This window comes from Bombina bombina, chromosome 1 (assembly GCF_027579735.1).
Source record: "Bombina bombina isolate aBomBom1 chromosome 1, aBomBom1.pri, whole genome shotgun sequence".
NCBI lineage: Eukaryota > Metazoa > Chordata > Amphibia > Anura > Bombinatoridae > Bombina > Bombina bombina.
In genome coordinates this window covers 194,572,246-194,594,978 of record NC_069499.1, presented here as the reverse complement: position 1 = coordinate 194,594,978, position 22,733 = coordinate 194,572,246, and the positions used below count along the sequence as shown (strand labels likewise).

The window sequence follows — 22,733 nt, the reverse complement described above, 5'->3', positions numbered from 1 at the left end:
TTATGCACCTGTCTAATTTCGTTTTGATGCATATTGCACATTTTCTGTTAATCCAATAAACCTCATTTCACTACTGAAATATTACTGTGTACTTCAGTTATTTGATAGATCAAAATGAAATTGCTTATCCAAACACCCAATTATTTATAAATGAAAATCATGGAAATTGTCAGGGGTGCATAAACTTTTGCATGCGACTGTATGTATATATAGGTTTTTTCCTATTGCATCAAATGAGCATTAACAATACCTTTACATGGCTGGAATCAATAATTATTAATTAATTAAGTAAATTAATTTATGTGTATTGAATTTAACAAAGAAATTGATTAATTAGCTTATAGGGTTATCTCTTTGAATATACCGTGGCATTATTTGTTTATATATGAATTTTTTGTAAATGGATTCCATCAGTATTCTATCTTATATATTGGCTAACAATGCCTGGTATAATGATTATTATTGTATGTATACCATGTATTGTGCTTTCTCCATTTCTACAGAGTGAGGTCTTTAATTGACTATATAAATATACACCTTTAAGGGGAGTGCCTATATAAGCTGGGATAGACTGGGATTCCCATGAGCAGTGAAGAAGTGCATACAGGCACGAAACATGTCTGCCGCATGGGAACCCAGCTGACCTTCTCTGCAGCTTTTTGTATATATCTGTTAGTCAAGTGTCTTATGCTGTAGACACTTACCTCCTGTTTTTATATCTTTCTACTAATAAACTTTTGGAAGTTTTATACATTGGAGTGCCTGGACATCTTTTCTGTGCATCTGTATATATATATATATATATATATATATATATATATATATATATATATATATATATATATATATATATATATTTATATTTAGACATGTTTGTATGTATCTCTATTTTAAAGCCCTTTGCCTACTTTTTTTTCTAACACCTGAGACCTCATATTTTTGAGCCCTTATAACTTTTTCGTGCAATTATTTTTTTAAAATTATTTTTATTAGGTATTGTTATTATGAGTGTAACTGTGCTTTTAAATGCATTTTGATGTGTTTTGTGACACTTATTTTTTTTTGCGAATCGGTTAACCAGAGCTCTGAGGATGTACTACCCCAACGCGCGTTAACTTCAATTGCGGTAAAGCGATTGCGTAAACTTTCAACCGGTAATACGAGCGCTACACCTGATGCATGCAAACAGCCATGATAAACCCCTTTTCGTTTGCACGTAACTTAAAGAGCCATTCAAAATCTTTCCCAAAATGTTAAAAATCAATGAATTTCTAATATTAAACTCCCTCACTCAAGAGAATTGAATAATATTATACAATATATTATTTTCGAGGAAATTTAATTTAGGTACTTCATCAAATCTTTTTAAATTTTATGTTTTAGATAATATACCATTGTATGTGCATAATACTCATAACCTGTCCGCCTGCTCTGAGGTGGCGGACAGAAACCAACCCGATCGAATACGATTGGGTTAATTGACACCACCTGCTAGCGGCCGATTAGCCACAAATCTGCAGGGGGCGGTATTGCACCAGCAGTTCACAAGAAATGCTGGTGCAATGATAAATACCGACAGCTTATGCTGTCTGCATTTATCGATGTGTGGTGGACATGGTTCGCTATAGCGGATCATGTCCGTATGCACAATGATAAATGGACCCCTCAACATGAGTCTTAATTAGTGATGGTAAAATGGCCTAAGAGCCTTACTAATTCTGTTGCAAACACATCTACTGTACCTACACAATCATGCATTCCACTAGCCTTTCATGCTGCAATACTACATACTTTAAACTTTACAAATTTAAAATCATACGAAATAATTACTCCCAGGTCCTGTCATTGAGTCTGTAATTAACTTTGGAATTTTTCACTTTGTGATGTTGAACTTTAGATTCTATTTATTTGTCTAAGCATCCAATTGAATTTTATTTCACTTTGCACTTGATCCACTCACCACCACTCTGTACTGAGAGTTAAGTATTTGCCATCAGTCTTGTTTGTCTAAAAGCTTGATTCTTCTTTAATTTTTCTTCATACTGGTTCCTTTTAGCAGCTAGAGAGTCCCTTACCAACATTCATACTGGTTTGGGAAATTTGTCCCACTGTCCCTCCTGACACTCTTTCTACCTTTTTAATATGCAGTTTTGCAAAGTAAAACTAGGGACTGCCACATCAATCCCCAATAATTGCCCAACCTGCCTATACTTCTACTAAGTAACATCTGCCTATGCCTAAGGCTTGCCCAGAGTCTGCCCTGGCCCATCCTGACTTCTCCCAGAATTATAGTGTCAAGTGTTGATGCAATGATCTTTCTGCCAATTATCACAGGTCTCCCTGACTCAGCTCCTAGACTATTGGTGTCAGAAAATGCTGACACATATACAGTCAAATCTAGTGATCTAGTTTAAAAACGTGCTCCACTAGAGATCTTACCATATTTTTTTATATAATTTAACATAATTAAATTATTTATTGACCAAACGTGGGTTCTGGCTATTGATTTCTAACATCTGACCTGTGGTTGGCTTCAAGGTACACAAATTAAATATTACTCCAATTTACTGAAAAAGCAGTTCAATTTGTCTGCATGAATCATTTAGCAATATTTAAAAAAGCTAAACATTCCTACGTATTATTGCGCATTCTGACTAAGAAAGCATTCAATTTATTTTCTATTACTTCCATGCATAATTGCTAGATGGATAATCTTGATGCTTATGCATCCTCCCTTATCAAAAACCAATGCAAGGCAAATTACTTTGCTCTTTAATAATAAATCCATTTATTGTCATTATTTAAAGATCTGATTATCATGGTATTTCCTGTTATAGTATTGCAGTCTTTCAATTTCTCCCACACATGGGTGAATGTTTTCCTTTGCATTTTCTTTCTATTCTAATTCTGCGTAATCTATTCCAGTGACATTCACTAATTGAATTTCCAAAGGCTCCATCAAAACTGTTTCTCTAATGGTCTCATCAAGCAGAAGCAGAGTTACAACCAAAGCTGTCAGCTCCTCCTCTTTGCAGCTTACATTTCTTATAATATAACTGAATTCTGTAAATTATATCTGTATTATTATGCCTAAAGATTTCTAAGGGGCAATCAACTATATACTGGTTAAAGCAATGGCTTTAACCCTGTATTGATACTGTAAAATGTTTTCTGTTTTCCAAACTGTCTAACAGAAAATATTACATGGTGTGCACATTTATTTTTCATCTGGTTGTGCCATTTGCACTGTTTACTACTCTGAAACCATGACATATTTAGGTAGTTTGGAATTATTCAAGGGGTCATAGAGGGACCTTGATATTTAATGCCGCCACTGAAAAAAATAGTACTCTATGGGGTAGATTTACCAACGTCTGTCCGACATGTCTCTCGGACATGATGTAGCGTATCATGTCCAACAGACATCTCTGAATGTCGACAGCATGTGCTGTTGGCATTTATCATTACACAAGCAGTTCACCAGAACCGCTTGTGCAATGCCTCTAGCAGGGGGTGTCAATCCACCCGATCGTATAGGATCGCATAGGATCGGGTGGATTGAAGACCACAGCCACAGAGGCAGCGAACAAGTTATGGAGCAGTCTCTGTTATGGATCCTGAAGGCTCACACAGAAACATGAAGAACAAGGGCCACTTAGCACTTGTTAAATCTACCCCATATATATAAGCGTGCATCGTGTTCAAGTGCAAACCAACGTGTGTTAAACGTTTACTTCTGTAAAAGCGCTAAATAGCAAAATAACTAAATAGCTTGCCACTTGCATTTTGCAGAGCAACTCTTACTGGATTTGAATTGGACTTTGAAAAAAATTTCCCTGAGATCAGTGAAAAAATATTAAAAAGTACCAGTGATATAGCAGTATACTTCCAGAATTTTTTTTTAAAAAGTCATGGCTTTTTAGTAGACTTTTTCCACGACTTGTATACTTAAGTTTTTTTCTGTTTCTCTATTTTTAGAGATTTGATATTAAAGCATTGATTGTTTATGCCATAAACCATAGCCAGTCAGGTGCTTTCCCTTATGAATTTGTTGTGATACATATCACTTGCACCTTATACAAATGTGTGAAATTAACCTTTTTCACTTCAAGAAGAAAAGTAAAAAAAAAAAATCTGCTGGGGCATTATGGGTATACATTATATCTTTGTATGATGTGTAATTGATATGCATTATACTGTAAATTTCTTCATTACACATTTTTACTAAGTTTATTGTAAAACTTGTATTTTTTAATTTGCCAAAGCTTTGGTCTAGAAACAAGAGAAACAGTATGCGATATTAATATCTTGCATAAACAGTTTACCAGTTACAATAGTGGGCTTTTAAACATTTATCACACTGTAAAACATGTTTAGCAGAAAAAAAGTGCAATTTCTGCTAATAACTGATTTATTCCTGCAAACTAATATATCACTGTACCGTCCGAATTCCTGAAACCCCATTTCTTGTTTCTAGACTAAAACCTTAACAAATTAAAAAAACAATAACAATGCACAAATGTACTCTATACACACAAATTGTACTTTCTAAAATAGCCTTACTTAATCTAGACCATTACATATTACAGGAACAGTGTACTGTGATTTTGTTCCCTTTTATTTTATTATGAATCATTGATTTTACTTGCTGGAGTGTATTACGTTGATTACAAATAGATCCTTTACATTTATTTTGCCAATGCTTAAGTACTTAAGTAATAGATATAGAAATGCTGTGTAAAAAAAAATGTCATGCCCAGAGGCTTGATAAAAGGTCTGGGCCTGCTAAGCCTGTGAGAATCTGTGAGAATCTGTTGCCGCACTAAGGGAGCTTTGGATTAGCGCTCCCGGCAGTCCGGAGTGCGCTATCTATCACCCATGTGAAGAGCCTTGAGGTGAAATGCGCTAAGAATAGAACTATTTGTATTTTCTTCATCAGAAGTACCTATGCTGTCTCCTTGGTGCCAACTGAATGGTAGGTGTTAAAAGGTTCCTATCTACAACTGTCTAGCACTTGCTGATTCTTATGCAGACCCTGACAATCTTGTTTCCAGCCTGCCCCTCTGGTTTTGACCTTGGCTTGTACTTTGACATCTGTCATCTGTCTGATCTCTACCTGTATCTAAAGACTGAGATACTAGTAAAAGTCCCTTGAACTGTTTCCTAATATATGAGAGAGAAAGCTCCTTTTGCTATTATGTACAGCTGCTGACTGATCACCTGGTTCTGACCTTTGGCTTGTCTACCAACTATTCTGCTGACTACGTCTGAATACTAGTCTGTTCAGAGATAGTTCCAGCCTAACTCTGCTTGGTGCCTGTAACACATCTCCCGCTACAGTGGTTCCAGACATCAAATCAGGTAATTGTTATACTACAACCTTATATAAACAACTCTGAGCACGTGTTGTATTCACAGGTAGACTTAGGTAAGTACATCTAAAATGGCATTAATGTGTTTTGCCTATGAACAAAAGCAATGTTCTTTCTTTAAAAATCTTGGAATAGTTTGAAAATAAAACCTGAGGCCAGATTTGTGTTTTCTGAAGTCCTGTATGAGCAGTCACAATGACTTTACCAGAGGTTTTTTTAAAAAATTTCCAGCATTAATGTGATTATTCCTTGAGTAATGGGTTAACCATAGACTTGTAATACGAGCGTGAGTTTCTACTTTGCACTTACCTATGAAAGTATATTGATCGTTAGTCATGCAAGCTCATGCCCAACTTGTAATATGGGTTCTTCATTAAAATATTGTGACCTTGCAATCCCGTCTGCGCTTCTCCCAGTAACAATTGTGCTACTCTTGAAATCTACACCTCAAAATATACAATACATTGTCACATTAATAATTATCAAATGCTTTGACGTTTAGTTCCCATTTTTTATTTTTTTTTACATTTGAGTCATTGTGTATAACTTTATTCAACATATCTTATTCATCATCAAAGCATTGACATATCAAACTTTAGTGCTATGTACCTGATTGATGACAGTGCAAGATCATACGTAATTCGGCTGCTGGTCAGAAACTTCCAAATGCCACTTTAATTAGCTTATCTTTTTCATATACTTTTATTTAGTATATCTGTTAGGATCAATAAATATGTAGGAAGGAAAATCAATTTCTGGAATGCAAGATATGCCTTTAGAATTTCTTTTCAATTATCCTGCTATTCACTAAACCAAAGATGATTTGGATACTGAAAATTTACCCTACTCATCAAGCAATATATATATATATATATATATATATATATATATATATATATATATATATATATATATATATATATATATATATATATATATATATATATATATATATATATATATATATTTAATGGTTTTAAAATGATATTACTGTTATTATTATTATTTGTATGCCCAACATGTAGTATATAGAGGAAGAAATAGTATAAGAAAATATACTGATACAATGAATGATGGAATTCAGGTGAATAAATAACAGAGTAGCATTAAAAAAAGAGAAAGAGAAGAGTAATAAGATGTAATATCTGTTAGAATAATATGCAGAATGAGGAGAAATAAAATTGCAGAGGGGGCAGGGTGGGTAGCCAAATTAAAGGATGGAAAAAAGAGAGAAATTACAATTTTGAAAGGTTATAGAAAACATGGGATACAGGTAAACATAAATAAAATTGAGATTCAAATATAACATAAAACAGAAAAGAAATGTGCCACAGAATGATGAAAATGTTGAGGGGGATAATTAAAATATGCCAGAGGAAAAAAATAATACAGAAGAGGGTATTACAAAATAAATTAGAAATACAATTAAAAAATAAGGGATATTAAAAAATGTCAGATTAGGAAAATAAAAAATAGTTGGGTAATTGGGTAAGTAATTCAATGACAGGTTGTGATAAAGAGACAGAAAAAAAGGAACAAAACAAAAGACTGCCATTTTATAAATTATAACGCAAATGATTTACCTTAAATTCTATTGTACACTTCATTACAGGCAATAAGTGCTCCTGCATGTTTGATTATAGGCACGTTTCACAATTTGCAAAAACGTATCACAACTGTTCTCTATAAATGACTTGTGCATAATATTGCAATCATTGACTATTCTATTTGGAAATATTTACTATAATGTATTGTTTGTGTTTAATTATAAATCACAATTACTTTTGTGGGTGACACTACAGGCCATAACTGGACATGTATGTTGAATTAGAGCCCAGGATTTTTCTTAGATGTCACTTGATAGTCATAGAGCAAATAATAAACCATATTTTTTTATATTTGTGTTCCTTTTTTAATACATTTTTGCTCTCAATCCTGATCCTTCTAGAACCAAATTTGAACCATGGGAATAATTACATTACGCCTTATTGTTTAATAAAAAATATTTGCAGAGTAACTCTTACTGGGATTTGAATTGGACTTTGAAAGAAATTTCCCCTGAGATCAGTGGGAAAATAGTAAAAAGTACCAATGATATAGCAGTGTACTTCCAAAAAAAAACTTTAAAAAGTCATGGCTTTTTAGTAGACTTTTTCCATGAAAAATAATATTATTCATTTCATGAATTTGTAATTCTTTGTTGGTACCATTTGACTAGTTTTTTGACCAGTACCAACTTATCACTAAAATATTATTAAAAGGAACATTTTCCTTGACACTTTATTGTTCCGAAATACAATATATGCATGTTAAAAAATAAAAAGCAAAATTACAAATTTTGCGGTACGGCTTTACCAGTGAAAAATTGGCCATTGCAGGTCGTTGTGGTACAGATATACCGCTAGAATTTTAGCCTTACGCAACTCTCCATGCCGCACTCAAAAAATGGCTTTTGAGTGTGTGATTTTCATAGCGACTGTATTACAGGTTGTGCGGTCCGGCTATTATTCTAGCGTTATAGCTTATACCGCCGCAATCCATTCCGCTATCAAAGACAAGTGGTTATGGATTTTGCAAAACAAAAATGTTTAAAAAAACTCATAACAAAAATGTTTTAAAGTACACTAACACCCATAAACTACCTATTACCCCTAAACCATCATCCCAGCATCGCAAATACTATAATAAACCTATTAACCCCTAAAACGCTGGTCCCCCACATCGCTACTACTATAATAAATATATTAACCCCTAAACCGCTGGCCCTCCACATTGCTACTACTAAAATAAATGTATTAACCCCTAAACTGCCGGCCCCCTACATCGGTAATACTAAACTAAAACTACTATTCACCCCTAAACCACCGGCCCCCCACATCGCAAAACACTAAATTAAACTATTAACCCCCTAAACCTAAACCCCCCTAACTTTAAATTAAAATTACAGTATAACTACCTTAAAATAAAAACTTACCCGTGAAATAAAAAAAACTAAGATTAAACTATAAATAAACCTAACATAACTATTTTAAGAAAAGAAAGTAAATTAAAAATAAAAAAATTAAAAATGTATGCTTACCTGATAAATTTGTTTTTTTTCCGGATATGGTGAGTCCACGACATTATAAATTACTGTTGGGAACCAATACCCAAGCTAGAGGACACAGATGACTAGGGAGGTACAAGACAGGTAGACCTAAACCAAAGGCACCACCTCTTGAAGAACCTTACTCCCAAAAGAAACCTCAGCCGAGGCAAAATAAATAAAATTTAAAAAATTTGTAAAAAATATGCAGAGAAGACTAAGTTGCAGTCTTGCATTCTGTTCCACAGAAGCTACATTGTTGAAGGCCCAAAAAGAGGAAACAGCCCTTGAGGAATTAGCTGTAATTCTCTCAGGAGGCTGCTAACCAGCAGTCTCATAAACAAAATGAATTATACCTCTCAACCATAAAGAAGAAAAGTATCAGAAGCTTTCTGACCCTACATTTCCTGGGAAACACACAAACAGGGCAGAGGACTGGTGAAAATCCTTAGTCGCCTGTATGAAGAATTTCAGAGCACGCACAATATCCAGATTGGGCAACAAACGTTCCTTATGAAGAATGATAAGGACATAGAGAAGGAACAGCAAGTTCCTATCTGAAACTACTTAAGGAAGAAAACCCATCATCGAATGAAGAACCACCTTATCAGCATGAAAAATAAGATAAGGCACACTGTAAGCCGAGAGTTCCAAAACTCTCCGAGCAGAAAAGATAGCAAAAAGAAACAAAGTCTTCCAAGATAATAACTTAATATCAACAGAGCCTGCTGCAAAACCTTAAGAACAAGGTTAAGACTCCAAAGAGGAGCAACAGGCTTAAACACAGGCCTGATTCTGACTAGGGCCTGACAAAAAGATAAAACATCTGGTACACCCGCCAGACATTTGTGAAACAAATCCTTCTCCAGACCTTCCTGGATAAAGTACAAAATCCTAGGAATCCTGACCTGACTCCAATAGTGGCCCTTGGATTCACACCAATAAAGGTATATACACTATACCCTATGGAAAGTCTTTCTGGTACAGGTTTCTGAACCTGAATCAGGGTCACAATGACCAACTCAGAAAAACCACGCTTACATAGGACTAAGCGTTCAATTTCCAAACAATCAGCTTCAGAGATACAAGATCCGGAAGGGTTATCAATGTCGTTCAAGTAGCCAAAACCTCCTTTAACAATACACAAGGTGTTCAAGCATACATCTGAAGGAGGTGACTTCAGCATCAGAAGAAGGAATTATACTGCCCAAATCTGCGATTTCACCCTCAGAAACTACCGGCGAATCCTCCTCACTAGACTTACGTGAGAGAGCGACCTGTGTAGCAGAATGTGGATCAGAAACCTTACTATCTGAAATTTAAAATGTCCTCTTGCATTTTACCTGTATGTAAGGAAAAAACAGATAAAGCCACAGAAACCGCAGAGGATACCTGAGCTTCAAAATCTGTAGGCAAATACACTCCTCCAGGAGATTGAGAGGAACTGCAGGGCACTGTATGCAACGCCATAGAGGCTTGGGACGTTTGAGGAGAAAGCTGTGGCATTGCCTAAACAGCATCATCCTGGGAGACATGAGGCTCAGAGTGCAACAACCTATCTGTATTACAGAAATGCACAGACAGTAGTTAAACTGAGTAAATATTGGTCCTGAAAACCATGAGGCTCAAACACAAGGAATATCTTTATTTTTGAAAGATTTATTCTAAATAAGGACATAAGTTTATACAAAACAATTTGGTCCGTTCTAGCCTGGATTGGCACCCCAGGAAGGAATATCTTTATTTTTGAAAGATTTATACTGAATAAAAGGGACATAAATGTTTATACCAAAACAATTCAGTCCACAAATCTTGCGTTTCCCCTAGTCCAATACATGAACAACATATGCCCCATACAGATGTAAATACCCAGTTAATACAACCTCAACTTGAGGGATTAAAAAGGAACATGGACAAAAAAATTAAATGTTTCCACCAGAAGACATTATAATCTGTATTATACTTAGAGAAAAGACTTTCCGATTTGAGTCTCCGCTTCTCTGAGCACTTAGAGACCAGCAGAACAAGGACACCGCTCCGTTCTTGGCTGGAGAATGAGGCAGGTTCTATCTATATTAAACATGGTGCCACTCCTCTGTTTAAGCAAGAAGGAGGCGGGACATACCATCGGCAAGAGAATGAAGCGCGAACTTGCAAAACTTGCAGGGCTAGAAAGAAATAACACCGCTCGGCTTTCTACAAGCATAGAGATTAAACCACTGCCCCATAAGAGAAGCGCTGTAAAGTAAAAGAGCGCGCTCTCCAGCAAACTCCGCCATTAATAAATCATGCAGACCTAGAGGGGCTGAAGAATGAGATTAAAATTACACCCTAAGCGGGTGCAAACCAGATCGAATACACTCAAGTGAGCTAACAGTTATAGACATTTGAGTTAGCATTATAGTAGAAAACACTAAAGGCAGATTAAGGAAGTAGGGTAGAATTAACCCCTAATGAACTTCCAAATAATCAGGTATACCATATCCATCATAAACAGAAAAACGTATCCTTTATCCTGTAAATATTTCTTCAAAAGAATAAAATTAAAATCTGAGCCTGCAATATGGAGTTAACTCCTTCCTTGCCATGAAGGAGGTTAACCCCTAAGTCTCCAAAACCACATACAACATTGGTGCCTGCCCACTGCCATAAACATCCTTCCCTGAAGGATTTCTTGTCCCACATTAGGTGCATAGAGATTTAACCCTTTCAGTGCCAGCCTCCTAGCCCCAGAAGACAAAAAGGCACTTACCTGCACATCTAGCTGTCCGGCAGGTGGACAGCTCACCTGGTATGAAAGGACGCCACTCCTCACAGAGACCTGGGGGAAAAAAGAAAGAACAGAGTAAACCTACTCTGGCTTTCTATACTAGGGCAGCCCACCTAACAAGTTCCTAACTGCTTAAAAGCCACCACTACCCTACTGAAGAGATTAATGTGGAGTACAGCTAGACCCAGAATTGAAAGGGAAAGATCAGAGTAAACCTACTCTGGCTTTCTAAACTAGCTAAAATCGTGCTTGAAGTAAAGAAATCCAATTTTCTTTTGACACCAAAACTTCACCTCCTCCATGCGCCAAGACAAAGAGAATGACTAGGGTTTGTGGGAAGGGAAGCGATACTTAACATTACCAAAAAAACCAAACACTAAAATTGCGCAAAATAAAAAAACACTAAGATTACAAAAATAATAAACAAAATTATCCAAAATAATAAAAATTAAACCTAATATAATAGCCCTATAAAAACAAAAAAGCCAAATTAAAAACACCCCCTAATCTATCAATAAACTACCAATATCCCTTAAAAGGGCCTTTTGTAGGGCATTGCCCTAAGTTAAACAGCTCTTTTACATAATAAAACTACAAAGTCCCACCGAAAGTACCCCCCACCAAACCAACCCCCCAAAATAAAAAACCTAAGCCTAAAAAAATCCTAAGCTACCTAAAGGGCAATCAGTTCTTTTGTGCCCGTTAAAATAAAAAAAAGCTCTACTAGAAATAAAAAAAGACCTAACACTAACCCCAGAAAATCTAGTCACAGTTCCTGTAGTCCGGACATCCATCTTCATCCAGGCGGCGAGAAGTCTTCATCCAGAAGGGCGACATCTTCCTCCATCACGGGGGCATCTTCTATCCTCATCCTGGTGGCGCGGAGCTGTGGTGGCGCGGAGCTGACTAGGACTGGTGGCGATGACGACGACATCCAGCACAGAGCCTCCTCTTCATGCGATCGCCGCCGCACACTGAAGCTTGAATGCAAGGTACCCCTTTTATATTGGGGTACCGTTGCATTCCTATTGGCTGAAAAATTCAAATCAGTCAATAGCATTTAAGCAGCTCTCATCCTATTGGCTGATTTGAATTTTTCAGCCAATAGCGGCGGTTTAGGGGTTAATAGTTTTATTATAGTAGTAGTGATGTTGCAGGCTGGCGTTTTAGGGGTTAATAGGTTTATTTAGTGTTGGGGGTGTCGGATGCAGCAGTTTAGGGGTTAATAGTTTTATTATAGTAGTAGTGATGTGGGGGGGCAGCAGTTTAGGGGTTAATAGGTTTATTTAGTGTTGGGATGTCGGGGCGGCGGTATAGGGGTTAATAGGTTTATTTAGGTGTTAGCGATGCATAACTTTCTTTTCCACATAGACATCAATGGGGATTGCGTTACGCCGATCTCCATTTCGCGATGATCGCGGGTGCTAGTTTTTTTCTAACCTTTTCTCTCCATTGATGTCTATGGGGGAAAATGTGCACTAGTACGTCAAGTCAGGCCTTGTGTTTTGTGTGGTATGGATCTTATAGCTCCATACCGCACAACAAAAGAAGATTTTTCAGTAACTTCTAATTGAAGCGCTATGGAGAGTGTGATACTGCTAATTTTTTTGCATTATTTACACACCTGGTTTAGTGCATACCTTGTAATTTTGCTGAAAGTTTGTAATCTAAATTTCTGAGGAAACACATGGTTGGCAGTAAAATTGTATTTATTTTGAATACACATAGGCCTAGCTTACAAGTGGAGCTGTATTTTGTACAAGATTTCTAGTATAATAATTTGTGCTTTAGTTAAATCTATGTCATGAGTATTTTGAGAGCATCTGTGCTCTCACATTACACGTTGAATGTAACGTTTTCTCACTCGAGTGTTAGTGTCACTCAAGTACAAGTTACCAGAGCTGAAAGTAAATTAAGTTACCTACCAGTGTTCAACCATTTTGTTATATGCTCCATAATTTCTCAGCAATAATATTGTACAATTCTGATGGGTCCTGAGGCAGGTTACTGAATAAGGAAAATAATCAGTCTGCCTCACAACAATATACTGGGCTTACCCAGACAAGATATTGTTACCTATTAATGATTGGGAGAAAGTTGTTTTTGAAGATCTAAAATGAAGGTCACTAGGATATCTTTTTACATATAGCATGATATTTTATCACTGTTTTTTAAATATTTAAATTTGGGATGTTATTGCAAAGGAAGATTTTGGACACATATTGGAGTTCTTTTTCGGTGGACTTTGGACACTTTTACATGAAATAATTTTTTTTTTTTTTTTTTTAAACTTTATTTTTGAAAATTTTCTTACAGGTGAACCCATACACTGTCACATGGCATTATACATTAGTTGTCATCATAAGGTGAAAAACATTGTGAGGTATGATGAAGACTTTTCAAGATATCTAAGTTCGAATTAAGTCCATCCGATCTTATCTCGAACCAAGTGAAGTGGTCAGGCTTCCTGCGTGAAATACATTTTTTAATGTATTTTTATTTAATACATTTTTGTATCACTCACAGTATTAATTGTTATTTCTTTTACTACATACTGTAATTGGAAGATATATATTGATATATGGGTGCATATATACAGTACTTACTTTTTTTGTTTCTTTATTTTTAGAGATTTGATATTAGCATTGATTGTTTATTCCATACACCTTAGCTAAGTCAGGTGCTTTCTCTTTTGAAATGTTTGTGATACCTATCAGTTACCTCTTATACAAATTGTAAATAATTAATACAATTCAGCACGTCTATGACTTACAATACAGGCATTTATATAAATATAATTGTACAGTGTGAAATGACAATAGGAATTTACTATGTGAAATTAACCTTTTACACTTCCAGAAGAATAAAAATTACATTTCAGCTGGGGCATTATGGGTATACATTACATCTGTGTATGATGATATGCATTATACTGTAAATTTCTTCATTAAACATGTTTACTCAGGCCTAGATTTGGAGTTTGGCGGTAAAAGGGCTGTTAACGCTCCGCTGGCTTTTTTCTGGCCGCACCATAAAATTAACTCTGGTATCGAGAGTTCAAACAAATGCTGCGTTAGGCTCCAAAAAAGGAGCGTAGATCATTTTTACAGCAAATGCAACTCTCGATACCAGAGTTGCTTACGGACGCGGCCAGCCTCAAAAACGTGCTCGTGCACGATTCCCCCATAGGAAACAATGGGACTGTTTGAGCTGAAAAAAAACCTAACACCTGCAAAAAAGCAGCGTTCAGCTCCTAACGCAGCCCCATTGTTTCCTATGGGGAAACACTTCCTACGTCTGCACCTAACACTCTAACATGTACCCCGAGTCTAAACACCCCTAACCTTACACTTATTAACCCCTAATCTGCCGCCCCCGCTATCGCTGACCCCTGCATATTTTTTTTAACCCCTAATCTGCCGCTCCGTAAACCGCCGCAACCTACGTTATCCCTATGTACCCCTAATCTGCTGCCCTAACATCGCTGACCCCTATATTATATTTATTAACCCCTAATCTGCCCCCCTCAACGTCGCCGACACCTGCCTACACTTATTAACCCCTAATCTGCCGAGCGGACCGCACCGCTACTATAATAAAGTTATTAACCCCTAATCCGCCTCACTAACCCTATCATAAATAGTATTAACCCCCTAATCTGCCCTCCCTAACATCGCCGACACCTAACTTCAATTATTAACCCCTAATCTGACGACCGGAGCTCACCGCTATTCTAATAAATTGATTAACCCCTAAAGCTAAGTCTAACCCTAACACTAACACCCCCCTAACTTAAATATAATTTACATCTAACGAAATAAATTAACTCTTATTAAATAAATGATTCCTATTTAAAGCTAAATACTTACCTGTAAAATAAATCCTAATATAGCTACAATATAAATTATAATTATATTATAGCTATTTTAGGATTAATATTTATTTTACAGGCAACTTGGTATTTATTTTAACTAGGTACAATAGCTATTAAATAGTTAAGAACTATTTAATAGTTACCTAGTTAAAATAATAACAAATTTACCTGTAAAATAAATCCTAACCTAAGATATAATTAAACCTAACACTATACTATCAATAAAATAATTAAATAAACTACCTACAATTACCTACAATTAACCTAACACTACACTATCAATAAATTAATTAAACACAATTGCTACAAATAAATACAATTAAATAAACTAGCTAAAGTACAAAAAATAAAAAAGAACTAAGTTACAAAAAATAAAAAAATATTTACAAACATAAGAAAAATATTACATCAATTTTAAACTAATTACACCTACTCTAAGCCCCCTAATAAAATAACAAAGCCCCCCAAAATAAAAAATTCCCTACCCTATTCTAAATTAAAAAAGTTACAAGCTCTTTTACCTTACCAGCCCTGAACAGGGCCCTTTGCGGGGCATGCCCCAAGAATTTCAGCTCTTTTGCCTGTAAAAGAATAAATACAATACCCCCCCCCAACATTACAACCCACCACCCACATACCCCTAATCTAACCCAAACCCCCCTTAAATAAACCTAACACTAAGCCCCTGAAGATCTTCCTACCTTGTCTTCACCATACCAGGTTCACCGATCCGTCCTGGCTCCAACATCTTCAACCAACCCAAGCGGGGGTTGGCGATCCATCATCCGGTGCTGAAGAGGTCCAGAAGAGGCTCCAAAGTCTTCCTCCTATCCGGCAAGAAGAGGACATCCGGACCGGCAAACATCTTCTCCAAGCGGCATCTTCGATCTTCTTCCATCCGGTGCGGAGCGGGTCCATCTTGAAGCAGGCGACGCGGATCCATCCTCTTCTTCCGTTGTCTCCCGACTAATGACGGTTCCTTTAAGGGACGTCATCCAAGATGGCGTCCCTCGAATTCCGATTGGCTGATAGGATTCTATCAGCCAATCGGAATTAAGGTAGGAATTTTCTGATTGGCTGATGGAATCAGCCAATCAGAATCAAGTTCAATCCGATTGGCTGATCCAATCAGCCAATCAGATTGAGCTCGCATTCTATTGGCTGATCGGAACAGCCAATAGAATGCGAGCTCAATCTGATTGGCTGATTGGATCAGCCAATCGGATTGAACTTGATTCTGATTGGCTGATTCCATCAGCCAATCAGAAAATTCCTACCTTAATTCCGATTGGCTGATAGAATCCTATCAGCCAATCGGAATTCGAGGGACGCCATCTTGGATGACGTCCCTTAAAGGAACCGTCATTAGTCGGGAGACAACGGAAGAAGAGGATGGATCCGCGTCGCCTGCTTCAAGATGGACCCGCTCCGCACCGGATGGAAGAAGATCGAAGATGCCGCTTGGAGAAGATGTTTGCCGGTCCGGATGTCCTCTTCTTGCCGGATAGGAGGAAGACTTTGGAGCCTCTTCTGGACCTCTTCAGCACCGGATGATGGATCGCCAACCCCCGCTTGGGTTGGTTGAAGATGTTGGAGCCAGGACGGATCGGTGAACCTGGTATGGTGAAGACAAGGTAGGAAGATCTTCAGGGGCTTAGTGTTAGGTTTATTTAAGGGGGGTTTGGGTTAGATTAGGGGTATGTGGGTGGTGGGTTGTAATGTTGGGGGGGGGTATTGTATTTATTCTTTTACAGGCAAAAGAGCTGAAATTCTTGGGGCATGCCCCGCAAAGGGCCCTGTTCAGGGCTGGTAAGGTAAAAGAGCTTGTAACTTTTTTAATTTAGAATAGGGTAGGGAATTTTTTATTTTGGGGGGCTTTGTTATTTTATTAGGGGGCTTAGAGTAGGTGTAATTAGTTTAAAATTGTTGTAATATTTTTCTTATGTTTGTAAATATTTTTTTATTTTTTGTAACTTAGTTCTTTTTTATTTTTTGTACTTTAGCTAGTTTATTTAATTGTATTTATTTGTAGCAATTGTGTTTAATTAATTTATTGATAGTGTAGTGTTAGGTTAATTGTAGGTAATTGTAGGTAGTTTATTTAATTATTTTATTGATAGTATAGTGTTAGGTTTAATTATATCTTAGGTTAGGATTTATTTTACAGGTAAATTTGTTATTATTTTAACTAGGTAACTATTAAATAGTTCTTAACTATTTAATAGCTATTGTACCTAGTTAAAATAAATACCAAGTTGCCTGTAAAATAAATATTAATCCTAAAATAGCTATAATATAATTATAATTTATATTGTAGCTATATTAGGATTTATTTTACAGGTAAGTATTTAGCTTTAAATAGGAATCATTTATTTAATAAGAGTTAATTTATTTCGTTAGATGTAAATTATATTTAAGTTAGGGGGGTGTTAGTGTTAGGGTTAGACTTAGCTTTAGGGGTTAATCAATTTATTAGAATAGCGGTGAGCTCCGGTCGTCAGATTAGGGGTTAATAATTGAAGTTAGGTGTCGGCGATGTTAGGGAGGGCAGATTAGGGGGTTAATACTATTTATGATAGGGTTAGTGAGGCGGATTAGGGGTTAATAACTTTATTATAGTAGCGGTGCGGTCCGCTCGGCAGATTAGGGGTTAATAAGTGTAGGCAGGTGTCGGTGACGTTGAGGGGGGCAGATTAGGGGTTAATAAATATAATATAGGGGTCGGCGGTGTTAGGGGTAGCAGATTAGGGGTACATAGGGATAACGTAGGTGGCAGCGCTTTGCGGTCGGAAGATTAGGGGTTAATTATTTTAAGTAGCTGGCGGCGACGTTGTGGGGGGCAGGTTAGGGGTTAATAAATGTAATACAGGGGTCGGCGGGGTTAGGGGCAGCAGATTAGGGGTACATAAGTATAACGTAGGTGGCGGTCGGCAGATTAGGGGTTAAAAATTTTAATCGAGTGTCGGCGATGTGGGGGGAGCTCGGTTTAGGGGTACATAGGTAGTTTATGGGTGTTAGTGTACTTTAGGGTACAGTAGTTAAGAGCTTTATGAACCGGCGTTAGCCAGAAAGCTCTTAACTCCTGCTATTTTCAGGCGGCTGGAGTTTTGTCGTTAGAGCTCTAACGCTCACTTCAGAAACGACTCTAAATACCGGAGTTAGAAAGATCCCATTGAAAAGATAGGATACGCAAATGGCGTAGGGGGATCTGCGGTATGGAAAAGTCGCGGCTGAAAAGTGAGCGTTAGACCCTTTAATCACTGACTCCAAATACCAGCGGGCGGCCAAAACCAGCGTTAGGAGCCTCTAACGCTGGTTTTGACGGCTACCGCCGAACTCCAAATCTAGGCCTAAGTTTTTATAAAAATTTTGTGTTTAATTTGTCAAGGTTTTGGCCTAGAAACAATATAAACAGTAGTGATGCACCGAAATTTCGGCCACAAAACGTTTCGGACGAAAATTGCATTTTCGGTTATTTAGTTTTTCTTTTTTTTTGCCTGTTATTTCCGGTAAAATTATTGTGTAGCATATTTCAAATTTGATGCTAGCCTAGAGCTGCTGTTTAAGTCCATTACTTGACTCACTGTTTTGTATAAAATAAGTTTTCTAGGACTATACTTTATTTGGATAATTGGTAAAAAAAAAAACTGTTAAATCCGATTCTAAATACAGAATATTACAGTATAATGATATTTAATATTGGCATTATTGTTTATTTTCGGTTTAGTTTTTTTTTGCCTGTTTTTTTTCTTGATAAAATTATTGTGTTGCATATTATTGTTTTAAGATATTTTTGTCCAATTTTAGTGTGATACTTTCAATAAAAGTGTGGTTATTTCATTTTATTGACTTGCAGTTTTTCCATTTGGATTCATTTAATAGTCTAATTGTGCAAAAAAAGAAACTAAACAAAAAATATTTTAAAATAATTTGAAAAAAATACATTATCGGTTTCAGTTTTCGGCCAAGTGCAACCTGGATTTTTGGGTTTGTTTTCGGTCCAGAATTTTGGTGCATCACTAGTAAACAGTATTGGATATTAATATCTTGCATACAAATGTCTGTGCCTTTTTACTAGTTACAGTAGTGGGCTTTTAAACATTTAGCACACTGTTTTGTTTTTGTAAAGAAAAGTGCAATTTCTACTAATAGCTGCTTTATTCCTGAAAAACTAATTTCTCACTGTACCATCCGAGTTCCTGCAACCCCAATTCTTGTTTTTAGACTAACAAATTAAACCTCAACAAATTAAAAAACAATAAACAATATACACACGTACTCTATACCCACAAATTATACTTGTGCATAATATTGCAATTACTTTTGTGGGTGGCACTACAGGCCGTAACTGGACATGTATGCTGGCTTAGAGCCCAGGATTTTTCTTAGATGCCACTTGATAGTCATAAAGCAAATAATAAACCATAATTTTTAATATTTTTTCCCCTTTTTTAATACATTTTTTTTTTCTCAATCCTGATCCTTCTGGAAGCAAATTTGAACCATGGGAATAATTACATTACAATTTATTGTTTAATATAAGTAACAGCAAATTATATTTTCTTATTTTCCATTATTTTGATTTTTCAAAATCATAGAATGATTTTTTTTGTATCGTTACCTCTGATCCCAGTTGCCGAGTGGTGCTCCGGACTTCACGCAGAATCTATCCTGACACCTGATTTACCCATAACTAGAGGCTCTGTTAATAATGAGGATATGGTTTTGCCCACTCATGATATACTCCAAGGTAAGACGCAGGTGCTGTTAATAAATCTGAAAGTGGGTGCTTCATTTCTTGTCATAGTGATGTTTCTTAAAGGGACAGTAAACACCTTGCAATTTTTTATTTTTTTCTGCAGTCTGTCAATAATTGAACATACTAGGTGAATATGAATTACCAGAGAATGTTTAGCATGGCCGACGTGTTTTTAGCACACTATAATTTCACTAAACAAAGATCATATTGATATGAGTTATTTCTTACACTCAGGTGCAACATATTACAGCGCTAAAAATGAGTGCATCTTAAGACCTAAAGTGTTATGGCTAGAATAAAAGTATAACAAATCATGTAAAACATTAAAATAAAGTATTACACTCATAAAATACATATTAAATGTAAAATATGTTTATTATTGAAATATATACAGAAAGAGAAGCAACACATGGACTGTAAAATAATTAAAAATGCTTGGGACATGCATAAGGCTATCCTTAGAATATGGGAAGACTTGGCCTTTTGGTTCTTATCTACCATGAAATTCTATGTTGCTATGTTTCAATCGGCCAGGAATGAATTAGAGCTCAGTGGCTTGTTCTGTTACCTGGTTACCACCTGGGAGTAGAATCTTGGAGGCCAAAACGATCTTTTGGGTTGCTGTGTTCCTTGTTGAGAGAGGAATTGCCTGGTATTTCGGGGCTGGACTAACTTTGTTAGGCATGATCAGACTGATAATCTTCAGGAAAGTTCTTCTTTGTAAAAGCATTTTAGGTCAAAGAGGCTGCTCCCAGGTGGTAAATCCCCATAGAACAAGCTAACAAGTTATTGAGCTGTTGTTCATTCCTGCAAAGCGCTTCTCTTTCTGTATGTATTTATTATTGAAATAAATGTATAAAATGTGTTTTAAAGGGATATGGTATATGACAAGCTCAAAGGTGTGTATATATGTGTGTATATTTGTCTCTGTGTATGTATGTGTGTATGTATGTATATGTATATACTGTATGTATATATATATATATATATATATATATACTGTATATATATATATATATATATATATATACAGTATATGTGTGTGTGTATGTATCTGAATATATGTATGTGAACATGTACATACATACGCACATATATATAAATAGAAAGATAGATAGATAGATGATAGATAGATGGATGGATGGATGGATAAATAGATTGATAGATTTAAAATAAAATAATAATATAAACATAATTCTATTTTAAAAAGATGTAGTACCAAGGGGTTGAACACGTACATACATACGCATATACATACATACAGATAGATAGATAGATAGATAGATAGATAGATTGATACATTTAAAATAAAATAATAATATAAACATAATTCTATTTAAAAATATGTAGTTCCAAGGGGTTAAATCAAAGATCACAGTCTGAGTGGATAGCCAAAGGTCAGGGAGCCAGACAAAAACAAGAAGACTAGGGCAGGGAATACATAGGCAAATAGGTAACCAGGAGCAAAGGAAACTAATGTGAATCTGTTAGACTTTCCAAGTACAGACTAAGGGAAGCCAGATAGATTTTTAGGTTTAGGGATGGAGTCTTCATGACGTAATTCCAGGCATATCTGAGGATAGGTAGAAGGAAGCCGGCCAAGAAAAGGTATATAAGACAGCATCTTTGCGCTCATGCTCAAATCTTCCAGGCTGACAGAGAGAGCCATGCAACCACAAAGAGAATCTTTAGAGCCATTTAGTGCACCTGTCACGGCTGTGCCCAGTATTGAACCCTGTTTCCCTGTCTCTGTGCCACCAGAGGGCTCTGGCTTGTGCTGTTGCTCCTGGAGATCTACTGCCAGCACTAGCTAGCTCTCTGGCTCCAGCTGCTTTCCAGCAGTAGTTTCACAATCAGCATAGCTAAAAAAGGCTTCCTTACAGGCCACTCCCTGCTCTGACATTGTGGTTCATCCTCACTATTAGTGCCTCTGACCTGAAGTCTTTATTTTCCTGTTGTTTGGTGATTCTTCTGGTTCCTGAATCCGACTTGCCTCCTGACTTCTGTTTTACATCTCCCTTGGATTTGATAAAGGATTGGACAGCTTCTTTGGTTTTCTGAACTTGGCCTGTTTTCCTGACTCCTCTTGCAGATTCTCCATGTGTTTGGTAACTGATCGGATGGATTCCTAGCATCTGAAACTTGGCCTATCTTCTGACTTCTCTCTGGTTACCAGCCTGTCTTTGCTACCATTGTATCCAGTATCCACTCCCTGTAGAGGGCATCTGACAACCTCTGCTATCCTGCTCCTGTACCCTAGCCCTGCAGAGGGTGTCTGCTAAGTACCTGTATCCTGCTTTTGTCTTTGACCCTCAAGAGGGAACTCCAGGCTCTGCCTTAGAGTGGCCACTCCTGTCTTCAGCCCAAGTAGGCACTCCAGTCCTGGTCTAAGAGTGGGCACTCCTGTCTTTGGCCCACAAGTGGGCACTACTTCTGACTCCAGCACTGGTGTGTGCATTACTGATTCCTAATCCTGTTTCCAGTTTCCTGTACAATAAAACCTGCATTATCTGTTTGTTGTCTCAGCCATGTCTAAAAAGGGTAGTACCATAAGAAGTCCATACCACTGGCCCCTTTCAGTGCTCATGATGGGGCTAAGTCTGTCACCTCAACACATAAGCTCCAAACTCCTGAACCCGTTCCTATGAGCGTGACAGCACCCACACTAAGTCTAGAAGAACCAGGTATTGAGAGAGCTATTATTCTTCTTCTGCCCGACTCAAAGATACCGCGTTTGAACTCCTGCAGCACATCCTGCCCTGTTGGATTAACATGGCCCTTGTTTCATGCGATATCTGAACTGGGTTAGCACTCCTGGTCTCCTACATCATTGTAGGGATAGCACACCTGGTCTGTAGAGCGTTCTGTTTAGC

At 36.8% G+C, this 22,733-nt stretch overlaps 1 protein-coding gene across 1 annotated transcript in view; it reads left to right on the top strand.

Annotated features, from left to right (window-relative positions):
- The window catches only part of LTK (leukocyte receptor tyrosine kinase), a 400,559-nt gene that overhangs the window by 168,620 nt on the left and 209,206 nt on the right, over positions 1 to 22,733 (top strand). Inside the window, exon 2 of the mRNA XM_053697813.1 lies at positions 19,735 to 19,851. Coding sequence (XP_053553788.1) covers positions 19,735 to 19,851 — 117 coding nt within the window. The remainder of the gene's footprint in view (positions 1 to 19,734; positions 19,852 to 22,733) is intronic.